Source organism: Vipera ursinii (genome assembly GCF_947247035.1).
Source record: "Vipera ursinii genome assembly, chromosome: 1".
NCBI classification, from domain to species: domain Eukaryota; kingdom Metazoa; phylum Chordata; class Lepidosauria; order Squamata; family Viperidae; genus Vipera; species Vipera ursinii.
The window spans coordinates 185,583,847-185,611,323 of NC_139512.1; the positions used below are offsets into that span (position 1 = coordinate 185,583,847).

At 41.0% G+C, this 27,477-nt stretch overlaps 1 protein-coding gene across 4 annotated transcripts in view; it reads left to right on the forward strand.

Annotated features, from left to right (window-relative positions):
* Positions 1 to 27,477, forward strand: part of HDAC4 (histone deacetylase 4) — a 371,455-nt gene that overhangs the window by 266,950 nt on the left and 77,028 nt on the right. For all 4 annotated transcript variants that reach the window (XM_083350735.1, XM_083350737.1, XM_083350736.1 and 1 more), the window contains 4 exons: positions 2,035 to 2,081; positions 21,927 to 22,034; positions 26,379 to 26,434; positions 27,052 to 27,139. In XM_083350735.1, the coding sequence (XP_083206861.1) occupies positions 2,035 to 2,081; positions 21,927 to 22,034; positions 26,379 to 26,434; positions 27,052 to 27,139 (299 nt within the window). The remainder of the gene's footprint in view (positions 1 to 2,034; positions 2,082 to 21,926; positions 22,035 to 26,378; positions 26,435 to 27,051; positions 27,140 to 27,477) is intronic.

Here is a 27,477-nt window from a genome sequence, read left to right on the forward strand (position 1 = left end):
CACATTTATGTATTTCTCAGTGATTTGCTAAAGAACAAAAATCTTGTTCCAGTGTAAAACCTCACTTATACTACCTAATTTTCATTCATTTTCATCTCTCAGACCTTTTTAAAATTCAATCAGAATTTTCTCAAAAGCCATCCTTGGCATGCTTAACAAACAAATTCTAAAGAGAAGACCATCGTATTTCATCTTCCATCTTCAAAAGTTAAAAGTAACCCAATGATTCTATACTAACAGAATCAGAATCAGACTTCCACACCCATCAGCTATTAGTTCCATACAGAAAACCAGATCCAAAGTCTATGTGGTTGCATGTGTTGAACCAAATATTGCCTGATACAGTTTTTTTTAGTTTTTTATTTATCAAACTTTTATGCCACCCATCCCATTGAAGGCAACTCTAGGCAGGTTACAGAAAGTACCGAATAAAACATTAAAACAATAAAAAGTCTTAAATTTAAAATTCAATTGAAACAAAGCTAAGTGGGATGGAAAGGGTGGGAACAAAGTGCATACAGGGAGGAGGTGGGGTATTCTCTACTCTATTAGCTACCCCCAAAGTGCCAGGCCCCCATTGGGATCCCAGGCTTGTTGATATAGCCATGTCTTCAAGGCCTTTGGGAAGAGCAAAAGGTGAATCGCCTCCAAAAGGTTTTGGTGAGGCATGCTCAGCTCCTTCTCGATGAGATCTTGGATAAGGGGACCCTCATTATTGACTGATCTGGTATTCACCAGCAGGAGCTGAACCCCCAGCCCTCAAGGATATGCAGTCCAATGGCTGAAAGTTTGCTCAGGGGGTTGGAACATGCCACCAATACTACATATTTGGGGCATCTTCCCCATAATAGACTGCCTTCTAGCTTTTGTAACATCCCATACCCATCACCATTTTAATGTGTTGTCCTGCTCCACAGCCTCAACAGCTGATCATCCCCCAACCTTGTGGTTGATAGTTGGTTAATAAGTGCTGAAAACAACTAATCTTGACTATGTAAATATTTTCCAAAATGACACATCTTGAGTCTTCAGTCATTTCTGTCATCTAAGACTGAGAGATTGTTACATGGTGTTAAAGAGTTTATCTACTGAATTCTATTCCTATCTGTTAATTCCTGTTCTAAATAGGGATAAATAAAGTTGATGGGATACCTAATCAAAGAGGAACAATTCTTCTAGACTAATGTTATTCTCCTTCCAGTCACGGTTACAAGATAACCAGGACATAGTATTTTGGAGAGTATTTTTTCCCCTTTATCCAAGGAAATTTCAGTGACATAATCTAAGTCACCATGCTTAAATTAGATAATCTGGTATTTATAATACTCACATAATGAAGTGATCCCAATGTTGCTGAAGTTTAGGGGCATAACAGAAAGATGTTTAAATTGCCACTTTTGAGACCAAATGTTTACTCATCACATTTACTGCCATACACTTCACTGTACTTATCGAGGGGTAACAACATCTTCTAGATAAGGTTCCCCTAACATTCCTTGCATCTCACTGAATGTCCAGCATCTGAGCCCTGTTACTTGCCATTGAAAGAATATTCAAAAGGGATTCTTTGCTTTGGTACCAATCCTTCAGGAAGGATGCTTCTTTAGGCAATACTTTTTCCTTAGGAATATGATATTGTCAACTACCTCAGTGTCAGCCTGTTTAAAATGTTTTGGCCAATTGAATTTTTAGCTGGTTTATTCATGAGGAGAAGGTTGTAAGTAAATGGGCAAGATGATTTTAAAATATCAGTATCAAATATTTTTAAAACCCTCAAAGAATCTTTTCTTAAGAGTTTAAAACCTGTTTCTGTCTCCATTTTTGGTGCTTGGTATTAAAGACCCAATCTTATAGTCTTGCTCCAGAAATGATGCAGCTAGGTTTAGAGGCAGAGGGAATCAGCGTCACATTCAGCACCTAATATTATTGTAGGAATGAATAGGTCTATACTATTAATTTTGATGACATATTTTTAAATTACTCCCAAATCACACGTTTTGTAATTTTAACAATGTTTTACTCTAATTCCTCCAGGTTCTCTGACATCACTGTTTGTCAGGCTTCCATGTGGTGGCATTGGGGTAAGCATTTTTTCTTATTTGATCAAGTAATGCAGCAGAACTTGATTAAACTGATTAAATCCATGTTAATTAAACTGACTAAATATACAATTCTCATTTTTATTATAGAACTCATATGTGTAGAACCCAAAGTTCTATAAACTTTGGGGAAAACATTCTATGCAGTAATTTTACTTATCTTCAGTAAATATTATTGATAACTGAAATATTTGCATCTCTACTGGGGTTCCCAATTGCACAAAGCCTTGTTCATATCAGAGGAAGCATATATCTTTTTTCCAAATATTATAATTGTTTCATAGCAACATGCTGTTTTAAATTTTTTTCCATAAAAAAGCTTTATTGGCACAGAAGTATGAAGAGACTCCATGTACTTTGTTTTTAAATATATACATATGGTACTTTGGCTTCCCTATTGATTCTTACATTTAAGATTCACACTACCTATATAATTTATCTCAAATATTAAAAACAACAACATAATATTTATGGATTACATAAATTGTTCAGGCTTGAAAATAGATTTCTTATTTAAAATAAATGCCATAAAGTAAAACACAACAAATGGGGCTTTCCTTTCTTCCCAAAGAATATGTTTGCTGTCCTGTTTTGCCATTGCACCAAGAAAGCGGAAGGATTGGTTGAATACTTCTGAAGCATGATATGTGAAGTAGTCTATAGAATATGTTGTTTTGCTTCTTGACCTCATGGTAGCCATCATAGTAACCAACAGTTACTGAATTACATGAATTATCTTGTGATGCTCTTCATAGTTTTTATTATGAAGATTGCAAGTTTACTATCACTCAGGTCCCCACTTTGGAGATGAAAACTGCCTCTTTTCATATTAGCAATCCTTTAAACTGTGCAATATGAAGAAACTTGTGATTATAAAAGCCCAGTCTACCACAATACCACTGAAAAATGAAAAATAAGAAATCCAGAAAGAAACCAGAAGGCTTGGATAAAGAACTCTCCAATAAACTGAAAAACAAAAAGGATAAATATAAAAAAATGGAAAGAGGGATGCATAATTAGGCATTAAACCAGCATATGGGCCAAATCTGTAAAGATGAAGTCAAGAAAGCCAAGACTCAGAATGAACTAAGACTTGCACCAAATATCAAAAGCAATAAAAAAAGTTTATTTCAACATATAAAAAACAAGAAAAAAGTCAAGTAAACAAATTGTCCACTAATGGGATGAGATGGCAAGGAAGTGATGAGCATTAGGGAGAAAGCAGAGCTGTTTCATTCTTTCCATCTGTCTTCACACAAAAAGAAAAAATAGCCCAGTTACCAAAAACAGAATCATAAAAGGCAGACTAGGAATGCAAATTAAAATAGGCACAAAAATGGTAAGAGAATAGCTGTTCACCATAGACAAGTTTAAATCATCAGGATGTGATGGATTACATCCCAGAGTTCTGAAGCAGCTGGCAGACATGATCTCAGAACAACTGAAACCATATCTTTCAAAGATCCTGGTGTACCAGGGAACTACCATAGAACTGGTTCCATCTTCAAAAAAAAAGGTGGGAGTTGATCCAGGAAACTACAGACCAATCAGCCTGATATCAGTACCTGGGAAGATCCTGGAAAAGATAATGAAGCAACAGGAGGAAGGGGCTCTTGGAGTCCTGGTGGACAATCACTTAAATATAAGCCATCACTGTGTTGCAGTCACCAAAAAAGTCAATGCCCTAGGCAGCATTAACAGAGGGATAGATTTAATATCACATGAAGTATTTGTTGTTGTTAGTTGCAAAGTCATGTCCAACCCATTGTGACTCCATGGACAACCTTCCTCCAGGCCTTCCTGTCCTCTACCATCTTCTGGAGTCCATTTAAGCTCACCCCTACTGCTTCGGTGATTCCATCCAGCCACCTCATTCTCTGTTGTCCCCTTCTTCTATTGCCCTCAATCTTTTCCAGCATTAGGCTTTTCTTCAGTGAGTCCTTCCTTTTCATTAGGTGGCCAAAGTATTTGAGTTTCAACTTCAGGATCTGGCCTTCTAAAGAGCAGTCAGGGTTGATCTCCTCTAGGACTGACTGGTTTGAACGCCTTGCAGTCCAAGGGACTCGCAGGAGCCTTCTCCAGCACTGTAGTTCATTATCTGAGTGGCCTAGTACTTTTCCCTACTTTCTTCAATTTAAGCCTAAATTTTGCAATGAGAAGCTCATGATCTGAGCCACAGTCAGCTCCTGATCGTTTTTACTGACTGTATAGAGCTTCTCCATCTTTGGCTGCAGAGCACATAGTCAGTCTGATTTCTGTGTTGGCCATCTGGTGATGTCCATGTGTAGAGCTGTCTCTTGGGTTGTTGGAAAAGAGTGTTTGCTATGACCATCATATTCTCTTGACAAAATTCCATCAGCCTGTGCCCTGCTTTATTTTGTACTCCAAGGCCAAACTTGCCTGTTATTCCAGTTATCTTTTGGCTTCCTACTTTAGCATTCCAATCCCCCATGATAATAAGGACATCATTTTTTGGTGTAAGTTCTATAAGGTGCTATAGGGCTTCACAGAACACGTCAGTTTCATCCTCTTCAGCACCGGTGGTTGGGGCATAGACTTGGACTATTGTGATATTGAATGGTTTGCCTTGGATTCGCACTGAGATCATCCTGTCATTTTGGCAATTGTATCCCAGGATTGGTTTTCCTACTCTTTTATTGACTATGAAGGCTACTCCATTTCTTCTGAGGGATTCTTGCCCGCAGTAGTATACCTGATGGTCATCTGAATTAAATTCACCCATTCCTGTCCATTTTAGTTCGCTGATTCCTAAGATGTCGATGTTCAGTCTTGTCATCTCTTGTTTGAACATGTCCAGCTTGCCTTGATTCATGGATCTTACATTCCAGGTTCCTATGGAGAATAAATCTTTACAGCATCGGACTTTCCTTTCACCACCAGATACATCCACAGCTGAGCATCCTTTCGGCTTTGGCCCAGTTGCTTCATTCTTTCTGGTGCTACTAGTACTAGCCCTTTGCTCTTCCACATTAGTACACCTTCCGACCTGAGGGGCTAATCTTCCAGAGTCATATCTTTTTTCCTTTTGGTACTGTCCATGGGGTTTTCATGGCAAAGATACTGGAGTGGGTTGCCATTTCCTTCTCCAGTGGATCACGTTTTGTCAGAACTCTCTACTATGACCTGTGTGTCTTGGGTGGCCCTGCACGGCACAACTCATAGCTTCATTGACTTACGCAAGCCCCTTCGCCACGACAAGGCAGTAATCCATGAAGGGGGGGGGTTGTGATAAAGATTTCCAATTCCTTTTTTCTTTCCCCTTTTTAATTGTACATTCTAATCTAGAGAAAGACTAGAAACAAAGAGAAATAAAATGGTAAAACACAAATAAATAAACAAGTTCTAAAATATAGACATATCATAGAGATAGTTTAAGAACCACCCAATCTGTTTCTTCCAGTGTGGATGTAAATTATTTCATGTGTGTAAATGCTGTTTATTATCTCTTATGATTATAAAACCTGCCATTCTGCAGTTAGTCTTTGAAATAATCTAACTCTCATGGGTAAATATGACTCCCTTTTCTTTTTTAAAAAAATAAATGGGGAAATAGATCATTCCCACTTACTTTTGTTATTCTTAATAGCATTCAGGCACCATCTAGGATGCAAAGTTCTTGTCGCAAGTCAGTTCTGATCCCATTCAACATCCTGTTTTACAAATCAGTTCCATTTTTGCCCAGAGTTATACTTCTTGGCACATACAGTGTCAAGTGCAATGGTAACTGTCTCCCTTTATATGCAATGGCTTCTGGCTTAATACTTACAGATTTTCCTAGTTTCAGCCTATTGTGAAGCACATAGCTGGCAATCCCATTATTTATGGATGTTAGGAATAGATTTTTAATGAACATACACATGTACCGCTTCTTTTTTCTGTGGCCTCGTGGGATGGAAAGCATGTTTCCCTTATTTCCAGAAACATGATGCAAAGGCTGAACTTGAGTGGCAGCTCAAGTTTATGTCACATTTCAAAATAATCCAAACTTTCAAAGTCTTTCTAATGTAGTTTGGGGTTCAGATGACCTTAGAAATATTACAGTTATTTGGGACCCAAAAAAGCAAGGAAAAACAGATTTGTTGATACTGCAGAATCTGGCAATTCCATCTGCTACACAGCTAGATTACTTGCCCCTTAGGATCCTATGACTGTCTAGTAATCTGATATAATCATTTGATTTTAATGACTTATGACCTGGACCTCAACCAGAGAGTTACTTTATTCAAATTTGATATTGCGAGTATCCTAAGAGCGAACTCTTTGTATACATACAAAACATCCAGTGCTCCTAATATTCTAATGGGATGGATATGGGGCTTTTTTATTAGATGAATTGTAGTTCGAGTACATGCTATACATATTTCCCTGCTGGCCTTGTGAAGGTCATGTGCGATACTAGCCACTGCACACTGATAGTTTGATGAACACATTAATCATAGTTTGTCTCACCTTTCCTCACGGGAATGCATCTCACACAGAGAGGAATACTTTTCTTCCATCCATCTCTATAAAACACAGTGTACCATTAAATATAGTACAACATTTGTACTTGCCACATCTCTAGTTGACAAGCTGGAGACTGATTGTAAACATGCTTCTTTCAGAGATATCTGGAAAGGTTTTATACTTCATTGTGAGTTTGACCAAATAAACTTTTATTATCAGTGTGTTTCATATATATTTCTACTATTGAAATACTGTAGATGGTCAATGGTCAAGAGTAATACTTAAACTCATGAATACTTAAACACTAATATCTTGTTCCTCTCAGATTTCTTTTCTCCAGATTAAACATTCCAATTTCCTCCATCTTGTCCTCATAGCATATGTCCTTTAGTTCCTATAATTATCCTTGCCATCATCTTCTAAAACTGTTCTAACCTGTCAATATTTTGTAGTGCCCAGAATGGTAAAAAGACATATTGATGTAGCCTCATCAGCACAGAGTAGAAGGAAATAAGGATTGTGTATGTTTGTAGTACAATGCTTCTTCTTATACAGCCCTTTTAGTTATCTCACATTGCTGGCTTATGTTCAGTTTAGTGTCAGTAAATAGACCCAAATCTTTCTTCAGTGTTGTGCTTCCAAGTCATAACTTCTTGGACATGTATGTGTTCCATATATTTTTCTCCTTTACATTTTTCCCCAGTAAATTATATTTTGTTCTCTGAGCTTTGTTTACTTAGATTTGATTTCAATTTAATTTTGTCATTTTGGGTGCCGTCTAAACTTCACAATTTTGTGTCATAATTAACTACAAAGTTTCAAAATTAATTAAAATATTCTCACTTAACTTTTACCATAATAATTTTTAAATTGCTTTATTTTTCTTGGGAACAATTTTAAATAATCTGGTTAGTGTTATGAATATTATTTTGAAAATTATTCCAGCATTGTTGTGGCAAATATCTCTACATTTTGCAAAATAAGATAAAATGAACAGCATTCCTCAATATGTGAAATTACATAGAAACAAATTAATTGAGAGATTGGGATATAATTATCTTCCATTGCACTTGGCAAATCTATAGTTTAAAAAATAGGCCACTGAAGACCTACGAATGATTGGCAACTTAAATCATTAGATGAGTTAAGACAAGAAAACATAAGTTACTCTTGGTTTCAATATACTCAATTGAAAGCTAGGTGGAGGTCAGATCAAAAGGTTGGCATCACAATTATAGATCAAAATTTAGTAAAACAAATTAGAAATTTAAATTGTGCACATATAGAGGATATATAATGCTTTAATTGAATTGGATTCGGAAACGGAATTGGTAAAAGACTGATAAAGTGGGTACAAAATATTCAGGAACCAATTTCGTTGGACACTTGGGAGATAATTTGGGTCAGAAATGTTAAATTTACTCAGGCCCAAAACTTAAGAGAAAATTTTTATAAAATGTTTTATAGATGGCATCTGGATCCCAAGAAGTTGTCCAACATGTATCCTAATTTACAGTCTAAGTGTTGGAGATGTGGTAGTTTAGAAGCTACCTATTTTCACATGTGGTGGACTTGTAGAAATATAAAAGCTTTTTGGATTAAAATTTGGTGGAGCATTCAAAAGATTTTTAAGAGAAAGATAAAGTTTTCTCCGCAATTGTTTTTATTGGGTATTGTTGTAGATTGTGATGTTAAAGAAACTAACTTGATGTTGAACATGATAACAGAAGCACGGTTACTGGTGGGACAATATTGGAAGAAGGATAGTTTGCCCACTATAGAAGAATGGGTGTTTAAAGTTTCGAATCTTGCAGAAATGTCTAAGATTTCTGCTTATTTGAAAGATCATTCACAGGAAAGATATATTTCAGTTTGGAGGAGATGGACAAATTATATTCAGAACAAATATGGGACTAAAAAGTTCCATTTAGCTTATGAGTAGATTTTAGTGGGATATTGTTATTGGTACTTTGTTTGTAGTTAAAGGGGAGTTAAAGCACATTATGAATTTGGTTAATTGTATATTATGCATAATTTTTATTTAGAATATGATTATTGTAACTATAATCCTGTATTTAGCTCTGGGAAGTGGGGGGGTGTGGGCGGGTTTGGGGTGGGAGGGATTTGGGGATATATTGTAAAATTTTGTTTTTGTAAAACTCTTTAATAAAAAAAAGACCTACGAAAAATATAGATTAAATCAGTATTGGCAAGAAAAAACACCAATTAGTATGAAATGTATATGCAGAACTCACTCAGAAATTCTGTTTCTAAATGCTTTTCATATCTTGTCTATGTCTTGATTTTGTACTGAGCAATCTTTTTTTACACAGATGACTGTCTTGTTGTCTCTTATCCACGATAAAGTTTGATCAAGCTATGTTTGAGGATGTCCATTAATCTTTTAAAGTACAAAAAATGATTGCTTTATTTGCTCTAATTGTGAGATATAAGCTCTACCTTAGTTCTAAGAAAAATATATGATATGCAAGATGGGAGAGCTAAAATAATTTAGAAGCCAATTCTCCATTTTCTTTCTTACAGTATTTTCTCTCCTTTGTATTTTTAATCTCTAATGATGCTGTTATATCTGCATAAGGCAATTGTTCTTTATGTAGATCAAACTTTTTTTTTGTTATCAGATCCTGGAAAAACAAGATAGTCATTTCTGCCTAGGAATTTTCTAAATACAGTATTTTCCAGCGCATAAGACAACTGGGCGTATAAGACGACCCCCCAACTTTTGAGATGATTTTCAAGATTTTTCGTCTTATACGCCGGAAAATCAGCGAGCCCGGGAAGGCACGCCCTCCCCTCTCACTGTGGAGGAAGCAGGGCAGGCTGGCGTCTGGCGGGAGCCGGCAGGGCAGTCCTGTGCATGTGCGTGCTCCCCAGCTGTTAAGGAGCACTCCTTAGCAGCCAGGGAGTGCGCGCGTGTGCAGGACTGCCCTGCCGGCTCCCGCCCGACGCTCTTCCCTCTTGAGGCAGCATCGCTCCCCGGCTCCTAAGGAGTCCTCGGGGATGCTGCCTCAAGAGGGAAGAGCGTCGGGCGGGAGCCGGCAGGATACTTGAATCGGATAAACAAGGGAGATATGTTAGTATTGAATTAATACTACTAAGTTCTTCTTATTGGATTATATGCTCCAAATCAACAACAGCAAAAATTCTTTAAATTTTTACATCAGAGACTAATCGAACTGGATTATAAATCTGTTATTATGATGGGGGACTGGAATGGAGTTCTGGTGCCATCTGAAGACAAGAAGGGATCCTCTAAAAACTTTTTTAATTCGAAATTGCCTAAAGCTTTTTTGATTTTTTTTTTATTATTACATTTATAGCTTTTTGGATTAAATTTGAAGGAAGATCTGGAATTAAGAGATGTATGGCGGGAAACGAATATGAGAGACAGAGATTTTACTTTTTTTTCGGATAGACATAAATCTTTCTCCAGGATTGACTTTATTTTGATTACTACTGATCTTTTTTCTTCGGTTAAGAACGTTAAGATTTTTCCTAGGACAATGTCTGACCATAGTCCTGTTTGGTTGGAGTTTTTTGCTGAAGATGCTAGTAGAAGATCCTGGAGGTTGAATGAGAACTTATTTACAAATGACTTGTTCTTGGTGAAATGTAGAGAACATATGAAAGAATTTTTTGTTACAAATATGCATAAAGGTACCTCGATGGAAATAGTTTGGGATGCTAGTAAAGTTTTGATTTATATGAATAATGCTTACAGGTGTAAGCAAATGCAAAAACGTTTAGATATTGAGGAAGAGATTAAAGCTAAGGAGAAAAAGCTTATTTTGAATCCATTGGATAATAATTTAAAGATCTCAATACATTTATTGAAAGAACAATTTAATTTGCTACTGGCTGATCAAGTAGCAATTAATTTGCGCTATGCTAAACACAATACTTTTTGTAACGCTAATAAGCCTGGTAGATGGTTGGCTTATCAATTAAGGAAGAAACAGAAATCACGTACTATAGATAAAATAGAATATAAAGGAAAAGAAGTCTACCAACAAAATTTGATTAAGAGGAGTTTTTTAGATTTTTACTCGAAATTATATTCTAAAGAAAATATACAAGCTTTAGATATAGACAAGTATTTACAGGGAGCTCATTTTCCGAGACTCTCAAAAGAACAACAACTTGAGATGAATTGCCCAATTACATCAGAAGAAATTTCTTTAGCTATTAAACAGTTGAAATTGGGCAAGGCTCCGGGAACAGATGGACTAACAGCAATTTACTATAAAAAGTTGTTGCCTGAAATGATTGAACAGCAGGCGTATGAACAGAGGGCCGTATCGACTTCTGGGAAGGCCTCTCCGCTGCTTACAAGTGGTGAGGCACTCCGACCCTCTGTTTCTGACCCGAGGTCCCGGGAGCGAGGATGTGCAGCCACCTGAGCTCCGGTTGGTGTACTTGAACGCCAGGTCTGTTGTTAATAAGGCTCCTCTCATCCGGGATCTGGTCGAGGGTGAGCATGCGGACCTGGCTTGCATCACGGAGACTTGGTTGGGCCCAGAGGGCGGTATTCCTCTGGTCGATTTTTGCCCACCAGGTTTCCGGGTGCTACACCGGCCTCGGGCTCAGGGTAGGGGCGGGGGAGTGGCGGTTGTCATGAGGGAGACCTTGTGTCCGCGGGAGACCACCGTTCCCCAGATAGTCGGGTGTGAGTCTCTCTTCTTGAGATGTGGCCCTGGTGCACAGTTGGGCTTGCAGCTGGTGTACCTTTCGCCTAGTCACGCAGCAGCAGCCCTGCCTGAGCTTCTCGATATCCTCTCTGGGTTGGTGATTGAGTTCCCCAAACTTATAGTTTTGGGTGACTTCAATCTACCATCCCTGGGAGGATCATCTGAGTTAGCTCGGGAGTTCATGGCTTCCATGACGGCCATGGACCTGACGCAAGTAATTTCTGGACCGACTCATGTGGGAGGCCACACCCTTGACCTGATTTTCTTATCTAGACGGTGGTTAGATGATCTTGGTGGGGGCTCCCCAATTGTTACGCCCCTGTCATGGGCCGATCATCATCTCCTGCGGCTGGTCTTCCGTTTTGCCACTCCCCACCATGGGTGTGTGGAACCAACTAGATGGTACTGCCCCGGGTGCTTAATGGACCCTGAGAGGTTCCAGACAGCGCTGGGGACCCCACCTGCCTCCTTCGCTCACAACTCGGCGGATGCCTTAGTGGAAGCCTGGGAAAGGGCAGCCACGGAGGCTCTTGACTGAGTTGTACCCTTGCGGCCCCTGACCTGGTGCAGATCCCATCGAGCTCCATGGTTTTCTGCGGAGCTTCGGGAGATGAAGCGTCGGAGATGGGGCCTAGAGAGCTGTTGGAGATCCAGCTGATCCGAATCCGACCGATTGTGACTAAGAACCTACATTAGGTCTTATCTCGCGGCAATAAGGGCGGCGAGGTCTAATCACTTCGCTACCCTTATTGCGTCCGCAGATAATCGCCCGGCCGCCCTGTTTAGGGTAACCCGCTCCCTCCTTAATCAGGAGGTGAGGGAGGAACCCTTGCAGGGTCGTGCCAAGGAGTTTAACCAACATCTGTCGGACAAAATAGCTTGGATTCGGACCGGTCTGGACTCTGACTGGGCAGAGTCTGACGATCAGGACACGGGTGGTCTTGTCGATATTACCTGGGAAGAGTTTGGTTCTGTGACTCCGGAGGAAGTGGACAGGATTATGGGGCGGCTGAGCTCCACCACATGTTTATTGGACCCGTGCCCTTCCTGGCTGGTTTATGCGGCCAGGGAGAGGATACGAGGCTGGTTCCAGGCGGTTATATCTGCCTCTTTGAGTGAGGGTAGTTTCCCCGCCGTCTTGAAAGAGGCGGTGGTGAGACCTCTCCTCAAGAAGCCTGCCTTGGACCCAGCTGTGTTGAATAACTTTCGTCCGGTCTCCAACCTTCGCTTTCTTGCGAAGGTTGTTGAGAGTGTGGTGGCGCATCAGCTCCCTCTGGTCCTGGATGAAGCGGATTATCTAATCGGGTTTCAGGCCCGGGTACAGCACGGAGACGGCATTGGTCGCTCTGGTGAATGATCTCTGGAGGGCTCGGGACAGGGGACATTCCTCTGTCCTAGTCCTATTAGAGCTCTCAGCGGTGTTCAATACCATCGACCATGGTATCCTGCTGCGGCGTCTCAGGGGATTGGGAGTGGGAGGCACGGTTTTGCAGTGGTTCTCCTATCTCCTGGGACGTTCGCAGTCGGTGTTGGCAGGGGGGCAGAGATCGACCTCGAGGTCTCTCGTTTGTGGAGTTCCTCAGGGGTCGGTCCTCTTGCCTCTCGTGTTCAACATCTACATGAAACCGCTGGGTGAGATCATTCGTGGTTTTGGAGTTGGGTATCATCAGTACGCCGATGATACCCAGCTTTTTATTTCGACCCCAAACCACCCCTGTGATGCCCTCGACGTGATGTCCCGTTGCCTGGAGGCAGTTCGGGTCTGGATGGGGAGGAACAGACTTCAACTCAACCCCGACAAGACTGAGTGGCTGTGCATACTGGCATCCCGGGATATTCAGAACATTCCATCTCTTTCCATGGGGGGTGAACTATTACTCCCCGTAGATAGGGCTCGCAACTTGGGAGTCCTTCTAGATTCACGGCTCACTCTGGAAGACCATATAGTAGCTGTGACTAGGGGGGCCTTCGCCCAGGTTCGCCTGGTGCGCCAGTTGCGGCCCTATCTAGACCGGGATGCTTTATGTACGGTCACTCATGTGCTCATGACCTCTTGTCTGGACTACTGCAACGCTCTCTACATGGGGCTGCCCTTGAGGACCACTCGGAGGCTCCAACTGGTACAGAATGCAGCCGCGAGAGTTGTGTTGGGAGTCTCCCATGTTACACCTCTGCTCCGTGAGCTGCATTGGTTACCAGTTGTCTTCTGGGTGAGATTCAAGGTACTGGTAATGGTGTTTAAGGCCCTACATGGCATGGGTCCGGAGTACCTTAGGGAGCACCTGCTGCCGGCATCAACTTCCCTCCGCCCTGTACGCTCCCACAGAGAGGGCCTCCTCAGGGTGCCACCGATCAGAGAATGTCGATTGGTGGCCCCCAGGGGGAGGTCCTTCTCTGTGGGCGCCCCGGAGCTATGGAATCGGTTGCCGGTTGAGCTCCGGATGGCGCCCGATCTTCGCTCCTTCCGTCGCGATCTGAAGACACTCTTATTTGAACAAGCCGGCCTGGCCTGATGGGGGATGGGTTGGGCTTTTATGATCATTTTTAATATCTGTATTTACTGTTTTTAGTTGGGCATATGTTTAATTTTCTTTTAACTTTTGTATTTTTGTATTTTTTATATATCTGCCCTGTTCACCGCCCTGAGTCCTTCAGGAGAAGGGCGGTATATAAATAAAATTATTATTATTATTATTATTATTATTATTATTATTATTATTATTATTATTATTATTATTATTATTATTATTATTATTGATTTTGTTTAATGAAATTCATACTGGAGGCGTAGTTCCTCCATCATGGAGGACAGCTTTTGTATCATTGATTCCAAAGGAGGATCAAGATCTTACTCAACCTAAAAATTATAGACCTATATCGCTTTTAAATACAGATTATAAGATTTTTGCTAAAGTATTGGGTAATAGATTAATGCACGTTTTGAAACAAATGATTCATAGTGATCAATCGGGATTTATATCTGGAAGGTATATGAAATATAACGTAAGACAAATTGTACACTTGCTTGTCTCCGCAGCATTGATATTTTTGGATGCAGAGAAAGCCTTTGACCAATTGAATTGGCAATTTTTATTGAGAGTTGTTGAGGAGATGAATTTTGGAGAAGGTTTTTTACATGCTATTAAAGGTTTTTTACATGCTATTTTACATGCTATCGACAACAAACTGCACAAATTATAGTTAATGGGGATCTAACAGAGACCTTTAAAATTGAAAAAGGTACAAGACAGGGGTGCTCCCTATCACCATTATTGTTTGTTTTAACATTAGAGATTTTATTAATTAAAATTCGAGAGTCCTCTATGATAAAGGGAATTAAAATAAAACAGAATGATTATAGATTGAGAGCTTTTGCCGATGACTTGGTTGTGACAGTATCTCAACCGTTACAGTCGGTTATAGATTTGAGGGAAATTATAACTCAGTATGGTAAGGTTTCTGGGTTTAAGGTGAATAGTAATAAGACTAAGATATTATCTAAGAACTTATCTATGAGTGAAAGGGATATGTTATCTAAATTAACAGGTTTTGAAATAGTGAAAAAGGTTAAATATTTAGGACTGCTCTGACTAGTTTGATATGTTCCTCTTTGGTTTCTGTGAAGATAAGGATGTCATCGAGGTAAACCAGGACCCCCTTATATAGGTGCTCTCTCAGCACGTCATTAATTAATTGCATAAAGACTGCAGGGGCCCCTTGCAGTCCGAATGGCAATACTTTGAATTGATAGCACCCCATTGGGCAGTTGAATGCAGTCTTCCATTCGTCTCCTTCCTTAATCCTAATACGGTAGTATGCTTCCCTCAGGTCTAGTTTGGTAAAAAATCTTTCCTTTCGATAGGTGGGATAGCATATCCTTCATTAGGGGAAGGGGGTACAGATTACATTCACTAATTGTGTTCAAATTTCTATAGTCCACAACCAAGCGAAAAGACCCATCCTTCTTCTCCCTGAACAGAACCGGTGCGGCCACTTTGGGTTTGGCAGGCTCAATAAATCCTCTTTCTAAGTTTTTCTTTATGAATCTTTCCATTTCTGCCATTTCCCTTGGGCTCATGGCATACATCCTGGGTTTTGGGAGTTTTGCCCCAGATTTGAATTCTGTGGTGCAGTCTGTGGGGCGGTGGGGGGGAAGCTCATCTGCTCTTTCCTCACTGAAAACCTCAGCCAGGTCCCTGTATTCCTCCGGTATCTCTGGTAACCCCTTCTCTTTCCCCACCGCTGCTGTCTCCTCTCTCTGGGTTGGGGGGGTGCTTTTGGAGTCTACGTTCTTCTGTCCCCCCTTTGGGAAATTGAATTCTGCTGTCCTCCAGTTTATCCCGGGGTTCCATTTCTTCAGCCATTCCAGTCCTAGAATCATTGGGCATTCCATGCCTGGGGCCACTGTAAACGTTATGTCCTCCTCATGGGGCCCCAGTGATAGGTGGATTGGTAAAGTGGCTAGGGTGGCTGGTCCTCCCCCTGCTATTGTCCCATCTAATTAAGTAAAAGAGATTGGTTGTTTTAGCTTCCTCACTGGGATGCTCAATCTCTCCACCAGCGTTGGGCTGATAAGGCAGCGGATGCACCCAGAGTCTATCAGAGTGTTCTGTACCAGCCTGCTACCGGCCTTGCAGAAAAGGCAACCCCTTTACAGACGGCAAGAGGCTGGAATACGTCTGCCAAATTTATTACAAAAACAAACAAGACACGAACCAAGATACCGGAGCTTTGAAACACTATCTGAGCGGTTGCTTTCAGCAAACTAGCCCTCCCCACACAAGTCCTTTATAAAGAGTTCAGGGCGTGGCTTCTCTCTCCCTCCTTCCGAGAAGCCCCATTGCCTTCCTCTGTTTACTCCTACTTGACTGCCTCCTGCGTCGGGCGTCCTTGAACAGGGCCAGCTGTGGGTCATCTTCATCCACGCTGTCAGGCTCACACAGCTGGGTCTCCACCAGGTGGGAGGGGCCTGGCTGGGGGCTCTGCAGAGCCTCAAAGCCATCATCAGCAAGTTCTTCAACATCCCCCTCCTCCCCCTCATCTGAGTCATCCGACCCAACTGCCGAACCCACAGGCTGACCCTGAATCACAACACAGAGCTTTTATTTTGGCTGCTTCAGGCATAGGGGAAGCTAATATAGTCACTGTCTTAAGTATGGGTGGAAGGGGTCCACTTACCAATGGTTCTCCCTCTGAGCTGTCTTCCGAGTTGTCCACCGTCCCTGCGGTGCAGGCCAGAGTCCAATCCCAGTTCCTGGCAGGAATTGTGGACTCTACAGCCTCTGTCCCCTTCATGGAAGATTCTTTTGTGTTGCCTTGGGGCTTCCCCGGCTTCTTGGAGGATGATGCCTCTGGTTTTCGTGGGGGGGCTTTTGAACGACATTCTGCAGCATGGTGGCCCTCTCTCCCGCAGTTGAAGCAACCTGTTGATTTTTTGGCTGTGGCTGGTGGTTTTTCCCCCTCGCGTGTTTGCTCGGGTGGCAGGCGGCCCCATGGTTTTCCTCTGCGGTGTCTCTTCAGTAGGTCTATTTCCACTTCCTCCGCCAGGATGTACCAGTCGTCGAGATGGGGTGGGTCTCCTCGAGGCAGGCAAGCGTCATACAGGTCGTAGTTTAGACCGTCTTTGAAGTGGCTGAGGAGGATGTCTTCTGGCCAGTTCAACTTGCTGGCAATGGCTCGGAATTCTTGGGTATAATCAGCCACTGCTCGCCTGCCCTGCCTCACCGTTTTGATTCTCTCCCGGGCCTTACGGTCAGCCAAAGGATCCTCGAACCGCCGCCTCAGAGATGACATGAATCGGTTGAAGTCGTTGAGTTCTGGGGCATTGGAGTCATGCAAGTTCACCACCCAGTCTGCAGCCATCCCATCCAGGGCAGATTGCACAATTCGGATGCGTGCTTTGTCACTGGGGATGTCCCGTCCGTACTCTTCCATGTAGCTGAGGACTTGGGTTAGGAAAATTCCCAGTCGTGATGGCTCCCCCTTGAATTTGACTTCCAGGGGCGGGAGTCTTTGGCTGGAGCGTTGTCTGCGCCGGGGCCGGTATCGCTCCTCATCCTGGTCTCCGTATGTGGTTCTGGGGTGGGTGGGTACTGCTGAGGCAGCAATTCCTGTTCCATTGGACGGCCCCGGGGTTTCAGGTGTTGGATCCCCTCCGTTACCTTTCCAGTTACGTCCCCAGGCGCTGCCTCGGTTGCGATTTTCAGCTCTCTCCTCCCTCAGTGAGCTCAGGGTTGCTTTCATCAGATCAATGGCCTTTTCCAGGATCTGCTCCTCCTCACTGGCATGCAGGGAACTCTCCATCTCTTGCCTCCATTCCGGTTGGTGGTTACTCTGCCTCAGGGTTGCTTCTCCCGAAGCCTTTTCCCACTCACTTTTCCTTCCAACGCCCATCGATCATCGGGGTTTTCGGTCGTACTGCTCCACCACTTCTTCCCCGGGGGAATATGCTGCTTCAGCTTCCCATTGTCTCTGGGATTCCATTTGGAGGGAATCCATGGGGCTTCCCTCCTCTCTTGCTTCGTCGCCAGACATTGTATTTGTTGCAAAGTCCCCCGGTAAGGTTTTCCCTTCCAGGTTGACTCTTAAAGCAGATTCCGTCTACTGTCAGGACCCACCTCAATCCACATCTTAGGAAATAAGAACTCTTGGATGCAAGTTTAGTCCAAAAGGAAAATGTTTACTAGGATGGAATTGATTGTGGCAATACAAGACGGAATCTAACAAAGTTACATTTCAATCCTATATAAAGCATTCCCATTTCAGCCCCTCCCCTCATCCATTTGGTCAGATGTCAGGCCCTTCTATGGGAAAGGGAACTCTCCTTGGTTTTATGGTTATTGCTTCCTTTTTTGTTGTAAATGAAGATACAATCCAGATCTGTCACTCCCCCTCCCTCCCCCAGTTCAAATGTTCCCTGTTGTTTGAAGATGCCCAAAGTCTATCCTCTCCCCCCCCCCTTCGGAGAGATGGCAGAATCCCCAGAATAAGCACATTGTTCTACCTATACATTTATGAAATGTGATATAAATGGATTCTGACAGAGTATATATTGCAGCCTCAAATATAAAATTGTATAAGAATAATTATGAAACACTATGGTTGAAGGTACAAAGGGATTTAAATTATTAGAAAAAATTACAATTATCAATACTGGGAAGAATTGCAGTTGTTAAAATGAATGTTCTGCCAAAGTATCTCTTTTTGTTTCAAATGATACCTATATTGAAAAAGGATGCCAACCTTGATCAATGGCAGAAGGGTATTAATAAATTTATTTGGGCGGGGAAAAAACCAAGAGTTAAATTTAAGATTTTACAAGATGCTAGGGAAAGAGGGGGACTCAAGGCACCAAATTTGAAATTGTATTATGATGCGGTTGCCTTGACGTGGGTTAGTGATTGGCTTAATTTAACTAATAAGAGAATACTTCATCTTGAGGGATGGGATTTGGTATATGGATGGCATGCATATTTGCTTTACGATAAGAAGGTGGACAGGGCTTTCAAATCCCATATTCTTAGAAGCGCTTTATTGAGTGTCTGGAAAAAGTATTATTATAAGTTAAATTATAAAATACTGATTTGGGGAATTCCTGGACACGCGATAGAGGGCGTATCTATGGGAGTGAGTATGGATATGGTTTCTTATAAGGAATTACTTAGATTGCAAGGGAATGATTGGCAACTTAAATCATTAGATGAGTTAAGACAAGAAAACATAAGTTACTCTTGGTTTCAATATACTCAATTGAAAGCTAGGTGGAAGTCAGATCAAAAGCTTGGCATCACAATTATAGATCAAAATTTAGTAAAACAAATTAGAGATTTAAATTGTGCACATATAAAGAGGATATATAATGCTTTAATTGAATTGGATTCGGAAACGGAATTGGTAAAAGACTGTATGATAAAGTGGGCACAAAATATTCAGGAACCAATTTCGTTGGACACTTGGGAGATAATTTGGGTCACAAATGTTAAATTTACTCAGGCCCAAAACTTAAGAGAAAATTTTTATAAAATGTTTTATAGATGGCATCTGGATCCCAAGAAGTTGTCTAATATGTATCCTAATTTACAGTCTAAATGTTGGAGATGTGGTAGTTTAGAAGCTACCTATTTTCACATGTGGTGGACTTGTAGAAATATAAAAGCTTTTTGGATCAAAATTTGGTGGAACATTCAAAAGATTTTTAAGAGAAAGATAAAGTTTTCTCCGCAATTGTTTTTATTGGGTATTGTTGTAGATTGTGATGTTAAAGAAACTAATTTGATGTTGAATATGATAACAGCAGCACAGTTACTGGTGGGACAATATTGGAAGAAGGATAGTTTGCCTACTATAGAAGAATGGGTGTTTAAAGTTTCGAATCTTGCAGAAATGTCTAAGATTTCTGCTTATTTGAAAGATTATTCACAGGAAAGATATATTTCAGTTTGGAGGAGATGGATAGATTATATTCAGAACAAATATGGGACTAAAAAGTTCCATTTAGCTTATGAGTAGAGTTTAGTGGGATATTGTTATTGGTACTTTGTTTATAGTTATGTTAAAGGGGAGTTAAAGCACATTATGAATTTGGTTAATTGTATATTTGCATAATTTTTATTTAGAATTATTATTATTATTATAACTATAATCCTGTATTTAGCTCTGGGAAGTGGGGGGGAAGTGGGCGGGTTTGGGGTGAGGGGGATTTGGGGATATATTGTAAAACTTTGTTTTTGTAAAACTTTTTAATAAAAAAAAAAGAGGGAAGAGCGTCGGGCGGGAGCCGGCAGTGCAGTCCTGCACACGCGTGCACTCCCCAGCTGCTAAGGAGTGTTCCTTAACAGCTGGGTAGCGTGCGCGTGCGCAGGACTGCCCTGCCGGCTCCCACCAGATGCCAGCCTGCCCTGCTTCCTCCACAGTGAGAGGGGAGGGCGTGCCTTCCTGGGCTCGCTGATTTTCCGGCATATAAGACGACTGGGCGTATAAGACGACCCCCAACTTTTGAGATGATTTTCATGGGTTAAAAAGTCATCTTATACACCGGAAAATACGGTAATTTATATTAATAAACATATTCCATAGCCAGTTAGCTAAATACTCACAATCCCCTTTCCAAAGGATCTTCTCCTATCAACATATGCAGGGCTGCCACCTGGTCAGAGCCATTTGTCTTCATTTAGCATTTTAATTTTGATATCTGGGTTTTTTTAAAGACACTTTCTTCAGCAAAGCTATGCTATGTTCCCCCCCCCCCCCGTTGATAGGGCTCGCAACTTGGGTGTCCTCCTGGATTCATGGCTCAGTTTTGAAGATCACATAGGATCCGTGACCAGAGGGGCTTTTGCCCAGGTTCACCTGGTGCGCCAGTTGCGACCCTATCTGGACCGAGATGCCCTACGCACAGTCACCCATGCGCTCGTGACCTCCGTTTAGACTACTGCAACGCTCTGTATATGGGGCTGCCCTCGAGGACCACTCGGAGGCTTCAGCTGGTGCAGAATGCTGCTGCGCGAGTTGTGATGGGGGTTTCCCGATACTCCCATGTAACACCTCTACTCCGCGAGCTGCATTGGCTTCCAGTTGCCCTCCGGGTGAGATTAAAGGTGCTGGTGATGACCTATAAAGCCCTAAATGGCTTGGGTCCGGGATATTTAAGGGAACACCTGCTGCCGGCATCAAGTTCCCTTCGTCCTGTGCGCTCCCACATGGAGGGCCTTCTCAGGGTGCCGCTGGTAAAAGACTGCCAGCGGATAACACCCAGGGGGAGGGCCTTCTCAGTGGGTGCGCCTGCCCTTTGGAACCAGCTGCCAGTGGAGCTTAGGACTGCCCCCGACCTTCGGTCATTCCGCCGGGACCTGAAGACCTGGCTCTTTGAGCTTTCTGGCCCAGGCTGAGAGTTTTTAAATGGGGTTTTATATTTGTTCAGGGATTAAATTTAATTATTTTATTTGTCTTTAACTTTTGTATTGTATTGATGTTTTTAAATACTTTGTAAACCGCCCTGAGTCCTATGGGAAAAGGGCGGTATATAAATTCAATAAACTAAACTAAACTAAACTATCTGCTGACTTTTTTTAACATTTTATAAGTAACATGTGGCTAGTTAATTATTCTTAGGTGTGGAATATTACAGAAACCAAGATTAAATCTCGTTAGTTAAAGTAACTGGATTTTTATAGATGATCTTTTGTGGATTCATACAACCTATGCTTCTTCTCTTAGGAAATAATTGTGGTTTGGTTCTGTAATTATTTGGAATGGTCTTCAGAAATGAAAATGGAATATTGGGAGCTGTGTTTTAGAAGATGTATGATATGATACAGACAAGATATGTTTCTTGTCAAAAATCTTATATCTGAACATGTCCCAAAATGGATGCATGAGGATAACCACTTAAAGAACTTCACTTATAGGTGTATAAGCAGTTTATCTGTAGCTAAATAACTTTTTAAAAAAGTAAATCAGTATTTATATTTGTGATGGCAGTGCTACCAATTTTGAGTTGGGGAGTATTTATCATTATTTGCATTTATAATTATAACACTTAAGTTATGATTTAACAGTTCCAGTAGTCAGTATGCACTGCTCTGTGTAGTCTAAATTGTTTCAGAATTTACAACAGTATCTTTACAATATTTCTGAATCCATCTTTATTCAGGTGGACAATGATACAATTTGGAATGAAGTGCATTCCTTCAGTGCTGCTCGTCTTGCTGTTGGCTGTGTCATTGAGCTTGTATTTAAAGTAGCTACAGGAGAACTAAAGGTTGGTCTGGTATTGATAATATTTTGGCTTTCATTTTTACATGTGATAGTAACGGTTTGTTTTCATGCCACATAGCAAACAACTTTTACAATATTTCCAAAATTAGAGTTTGTAAGAATATACAAAGGGCAGAAATTCAGGAATTGTGAAATTTGTTTTGTATAGTGCAATTATAGTTAGGAATACTAAACAATCTCTCTGATTTTAATAATTAGTAATTTTATTTATTTATTTTACTCCAGTCTTTTACAACACATATATAACTCTTGTTCCTGCTCCTTAATCTCAGGGCTTGACTACTATAGTATAATTATGAAAAATTATTAGACAATACAGTTATTGTTATAGATGGAACAGATCAATAGCCCTCTTTGATACAAGGTTCTATAAGCTTCATTACTGGCCAGTATAATTCTGAATTCACTGCAAAATTTATATAAATTTCATTATTCTAAAGAGACCTCCTCCCAGCTGAGATTTACATTCATACTGTATATGCGTAATGTCCTATCTTTTCTAGAAATCTGTTTCTCACAGTAATCAGTAAGCCATATCCATAAAGGTCTTTAGTTCTTATGAAAGGTAAGGAGATTTGGGGCCGACCTCACACTGTGTATAGTGTATAGTGTGTGTGTGTGTGTGAATTGTAAGATGCCCAGAGTTACCCTGTGTGGACAATTAATTAATTACTACAGTCAGTGTCATCCAAATTGGGGAAGGGAGGGATTGTAATGGGCAGCAGTGCATATGAAAGAATCAGGAATGTGGGAGATCACAAACTGAATCTGAGCCAATAGTATGGTGGAGTTGCAAAAAAAAAGGTAAATGAAATCCTAGGTTCTAATAGAAATCAACATAAGCCATTATTCCTCTGTATTCTATGGTACCACCAGTCGCCTAGCAAGGTGTCAAAAACCTGATGACCAAAAAAAGAAAAAAGTAATGAAGTACAGGTAGTCCTCAACTTACAGTGACTATTCGAAGTTACAATGGCACTGAAAAAAGTGCCCTCCAAGCCACACCCAAGCAAGACACCTGGCTGCCTCCCCAGCAGTGCTCTTCCTCCTGTCCAAGGTTTTCGTTGTGAGCATTTATGTTGAGGATTGACAGCAGGGGCGGGGTGGAGGGTGTTTGGTTTTTATTCCCCCCATCTGCTGGGTGGTTGCAGCAGGGACACTGTGACCATCATAAATATGAATCAGTTGCCAAGCATCTGAAAGTAAATCACAAGACCCTGGAGATGCTGCAACATTCCAGCTGATCGACGCTTCTTCTGGGCTCAGAAGCACCAGGATCAGCACCGAGCTCCAACTGGAGCCTGGCTCTGATTCTGGCACTTTTGCTAAGCCCTGACAGTCCCGGAGAAGTGCTGATCCTGGTGCTTTTGCTGAGCCCTGATAGCCCTGCAGCTCCAGCCATCTCTCTCTCAGGCTTGTGCGGTGCTGCCACCAGTTCAGCTCATTCCCCTTCCCCCACTACCACTTTTCTAGGATGGTCACGTACCAGCTGCCAGGTACCAATGTACCACAGGTGGTACCCATACCACTGGTTGAAAAGCCCTGACCTATAACATTATGAAACATTTAACCACCTTATTAGTCCCTCTGATTGGCAACACCACATCAACAATTCACAGGACTTCGTCAGCAAGGTTTGAAAACTAATATTGGATACTATGGTTTCTTATGATATAACTTCACTTTTCACTTGCATTCCAACAACTGAAGCTGTCATGGTAGTGAAGAAACATTGCTACAAAACACAGTAGCAACAGAACTAACCTCAGCCCAGAACACAAATGTGCCTTGTTGCATCTCTGTCTGACCACTACCTATTTCAAATACAATAAAGGTTTATACAGACAAAAATACGTCCGTACCATGCATTTACCTGTGTCCCCCATTGTTGCCAATCTCTACATGGAAGAGGTAGAAACCAAAACATAACTCCTTCACAGGATTTCCACCCACTAATTGGTATAGGTATGTGGATGATACTTGAGTCAACAACAACTTTTATTGATTAGCCCTTGGGCCATATCAAAGTACAAAGTTCCAGCAACAAACCGTCACCAAAACTATACTTGAGTCAATAATAGAATACAGAAAGCGGAAGCCTTCGCCAAACACATCAGCACTGTGGACAAATACATTAAGTTCACATGGGAAGATGTTAAAGAAAACATCTGGCTTTCATGGACTGTGCAGTGCACGTTAAGGAAGACAGAAACCTTAACTGTGAAGTTTACAGAAAATCCATGCGTGGAAATTAGTATTTACATTTTGATTCTCACCACAAACCATGAATGTTCAGAACCCTAAATCACCAGGCTGAAAGTTTACAGTACCTACCATTACACTAATTCCATCAACAGACACATCACCTACAACGAGCCTTCGAACCCCTCAGATTCCAAATGAGCCACACAACCAACCAGAGGCAGCACCAACCCTCAACCAACCCACACAAGTTCTCCTCCCCCTCCCACCAGCAATTCACCTCCCAATGACCCTGATCTGATATAACCTCAATATCGCAAGACTCATCACAAGCCTTTCACTGATGACTCATACCTGATGACTCATACCTGACCCATCACAAGACCTTCACTTGACACACCTATAAACAGAACACTAACACTGACATCCTCCTCTGAAGATGTTACCTAGCCTTGTAACGAAACATTCAGAAACCAACCCACAAGCTCAGAGAACGAACCTTTACCCTCATACATGTACACTTTAAACCCAAGAATAACTAAGGCAGAAGTTTTTCCACCCCAAGGATATTACACCCAGACAAAAGCAGCAATGTGATATATGCAACACAATGTAGTGAGACATGTGCAGACCTGTACATTGATGAAACAAAACCATTGGTTTAAAAAAGGGGTAAAAAAAATCATTTGAACACTCTTCCCTCAACAGAGAGGAAGAAATAAGACACTACCTATTTCCAGTTTACAATGCAGCCCTTGCAGCAGTTCCAAGAAGATTCCACAACCAATTGCACCCTGTTTCAGGTGACCCTAAGGGCACAGATAAACTCCCAAGTGACCTCAACAGTTCTTAGAGAATCAGATGACTTCAAAGAAATACAATCCTTCCATCCTCTACATCCTATCAGAACCTATCCTTCCATTCTTCCATCATCCAGTCTCAACTGTCAGTATCTATCCTTCCATCACTCCACTCCACCCCACCGACCACCAGAACTCATGAAGATTCTTATTTATTTATTTATTTATTTATTTATTTATTTATTTATTTTATTACATTTATATACCGCCCTTTCCCGAAGGACTCAGGGCGGTTTACAGGGTGATTAAAAAACCAAGATACAAAAGTTAAAAACAAATTTAAAAAAATATATTTGTCCCTGCATAAATAAAACCCCAGTTAAAATAAGATTAATCCTCAGCCTGGGCCAGAGAGCTCGAAGAGCCAGGTCTTCAGGCCCCGGCGGAATGAACGGAGGTCGGGGGCAGTCCTCAGCTCCACTGGCAGCTGGTTCCAAAGGGCAGGCGCCCCCACTGAGAAGGCCCTATCCCTGGGTGTTACCCGCCGGCAATCTCTTACCGGTGGCACCCTGAGAAGACCCTCCCTGTGGGAGCGCACTGGACGAAGGGAACTTGATGCCGGCAGCAGGTCTTGGATGAGAAGTGAAATATTTTATTCTTCTTTCTCAAAGAAAAATAGTCCAGTTGCTTTTGGGAAAAAAAGCACTTGTGAGACGATTATGGTTTGATGTGAATACCAGTATGGGTTCCTCCCCTGAATCAATATAAGTAATCCTCAACTTACAACTAGTCATCTAATGACAGTTTTAAAAGTTACAATAGCTTTGGAAAAATTTACTTAACGTGTCCTCTAAGTTAAGGATGTTGCACCAACCCCCATAGCATTTCAGGCACTTGGCAACTGCCTTGCATTTACAACTGATTGCACAGGGCCACATGATTACATTTTGCAACATTTTTTGCCATTTTCTGGCAAAAAAAGCTCTTTGGATAAACTGGATAAGCTGACCTCAAGTTTATAACTGTGATTCACTTAACAACAATGGTGACTTGCTTAACAACTATCATAAAAATGGTTACAAAATCAAGTCTGGTCACATGGTCAGCTTATGACCACAGTGGCTTAATGACCAAAGTTCTGGGCTCAATTGTAATAAATCGAGGACCAACTGTATCTGACTAATATAAAAACAGAATGCTTGGGAAGCAATCCAGTAACTTTGCTCCAGAAATTTTACGTGCTTGAAATATATATGGGCTTTAGTGTCTAATCTTTCAAATATGGGTTGTTGTTGTTTTTGTTTGTTTTTACTTCCATTTGATAGAATGGATTTGCTGTAGTTCGACCTCCTGGTCACCATGCAGAAGAAAGTACCCCTATGTAAGTATGTGACTGTACTTGGACTGGGAATTTTCACAGTTTGTAATCTTCCAGAAGAGCTTTTTGTTTTAGCAGTTGGAGAGCTTAGGGTGGGGTTAAGGGTAAAATGAGTGCCATAAGCCTTGTAGAAGTTTAAAGCTTCCATTTCACCCCTTCATAAATGCCAAATATTTAAACAATTTTTTCAGTTGGTTTGGGAAATAAAGATATAAATAAAGATACCATGAAAACTTTAGCTTTGCCTTTCTGGCAGCATTTCTTTGTTGACTTCTTAACTGTTGCGGTTTCTGGTTACTGAAAATAATATTTTGTAAATTATAACTGCCACCAAATGAAAGCAGGATTCTGTAAAGATTTAAACTTTCAATCAGTTAAGTGTTGTTGGGTTTTAAAACAATAATTTGCCATATTGACCAAAAGTGGTTTGATTATTGGTATTTTTAATGTATAAAATATAATTGTATAATTTAATTAATGGTGTTTAAGGAAATAGATCTGTATATCTACATTTTGAATAGTAACAGACAAAATTGTAAAAGTATTGTTACCATTGGAACATTTTTGAAACTTGTATTCAGAATTTCATACTTTCATTTATAAATTCCATTTCCTTTTAGGGGGTTTTGCTATTTTAATTCTGTAGCCATTTCTGCCAGACTTCTCCAGCAAAGACTGAACGTGAACAAAATCCTTATAGTGGATTGGGTAAGTGAATAAAAAATTGTTTTAAATATATGCCCTTTAGGTTGAGCAAAAGCAGCCTCCTGAGTATCCTTTTTTGTAGCTACCAGGCCCACTTTAACAGACTCCATTTCCAGAATCTGACCATGATACAGCCCCATTCATTTTTATTTTTGCATATTATCTTGTTCACAATTATATTGCCAACTATCCACACCTGAAGAATAGGCACAAAATGCAAAACTGACAAAATCTAAGTAAACTTTCAAAGAAAATAGTAAACTTTAAAAGAACACAAAAGAACACAAAATTATTGATACAAACTTGCCAAGTAACAAACATACCAATGTGGGCGGGCAGAA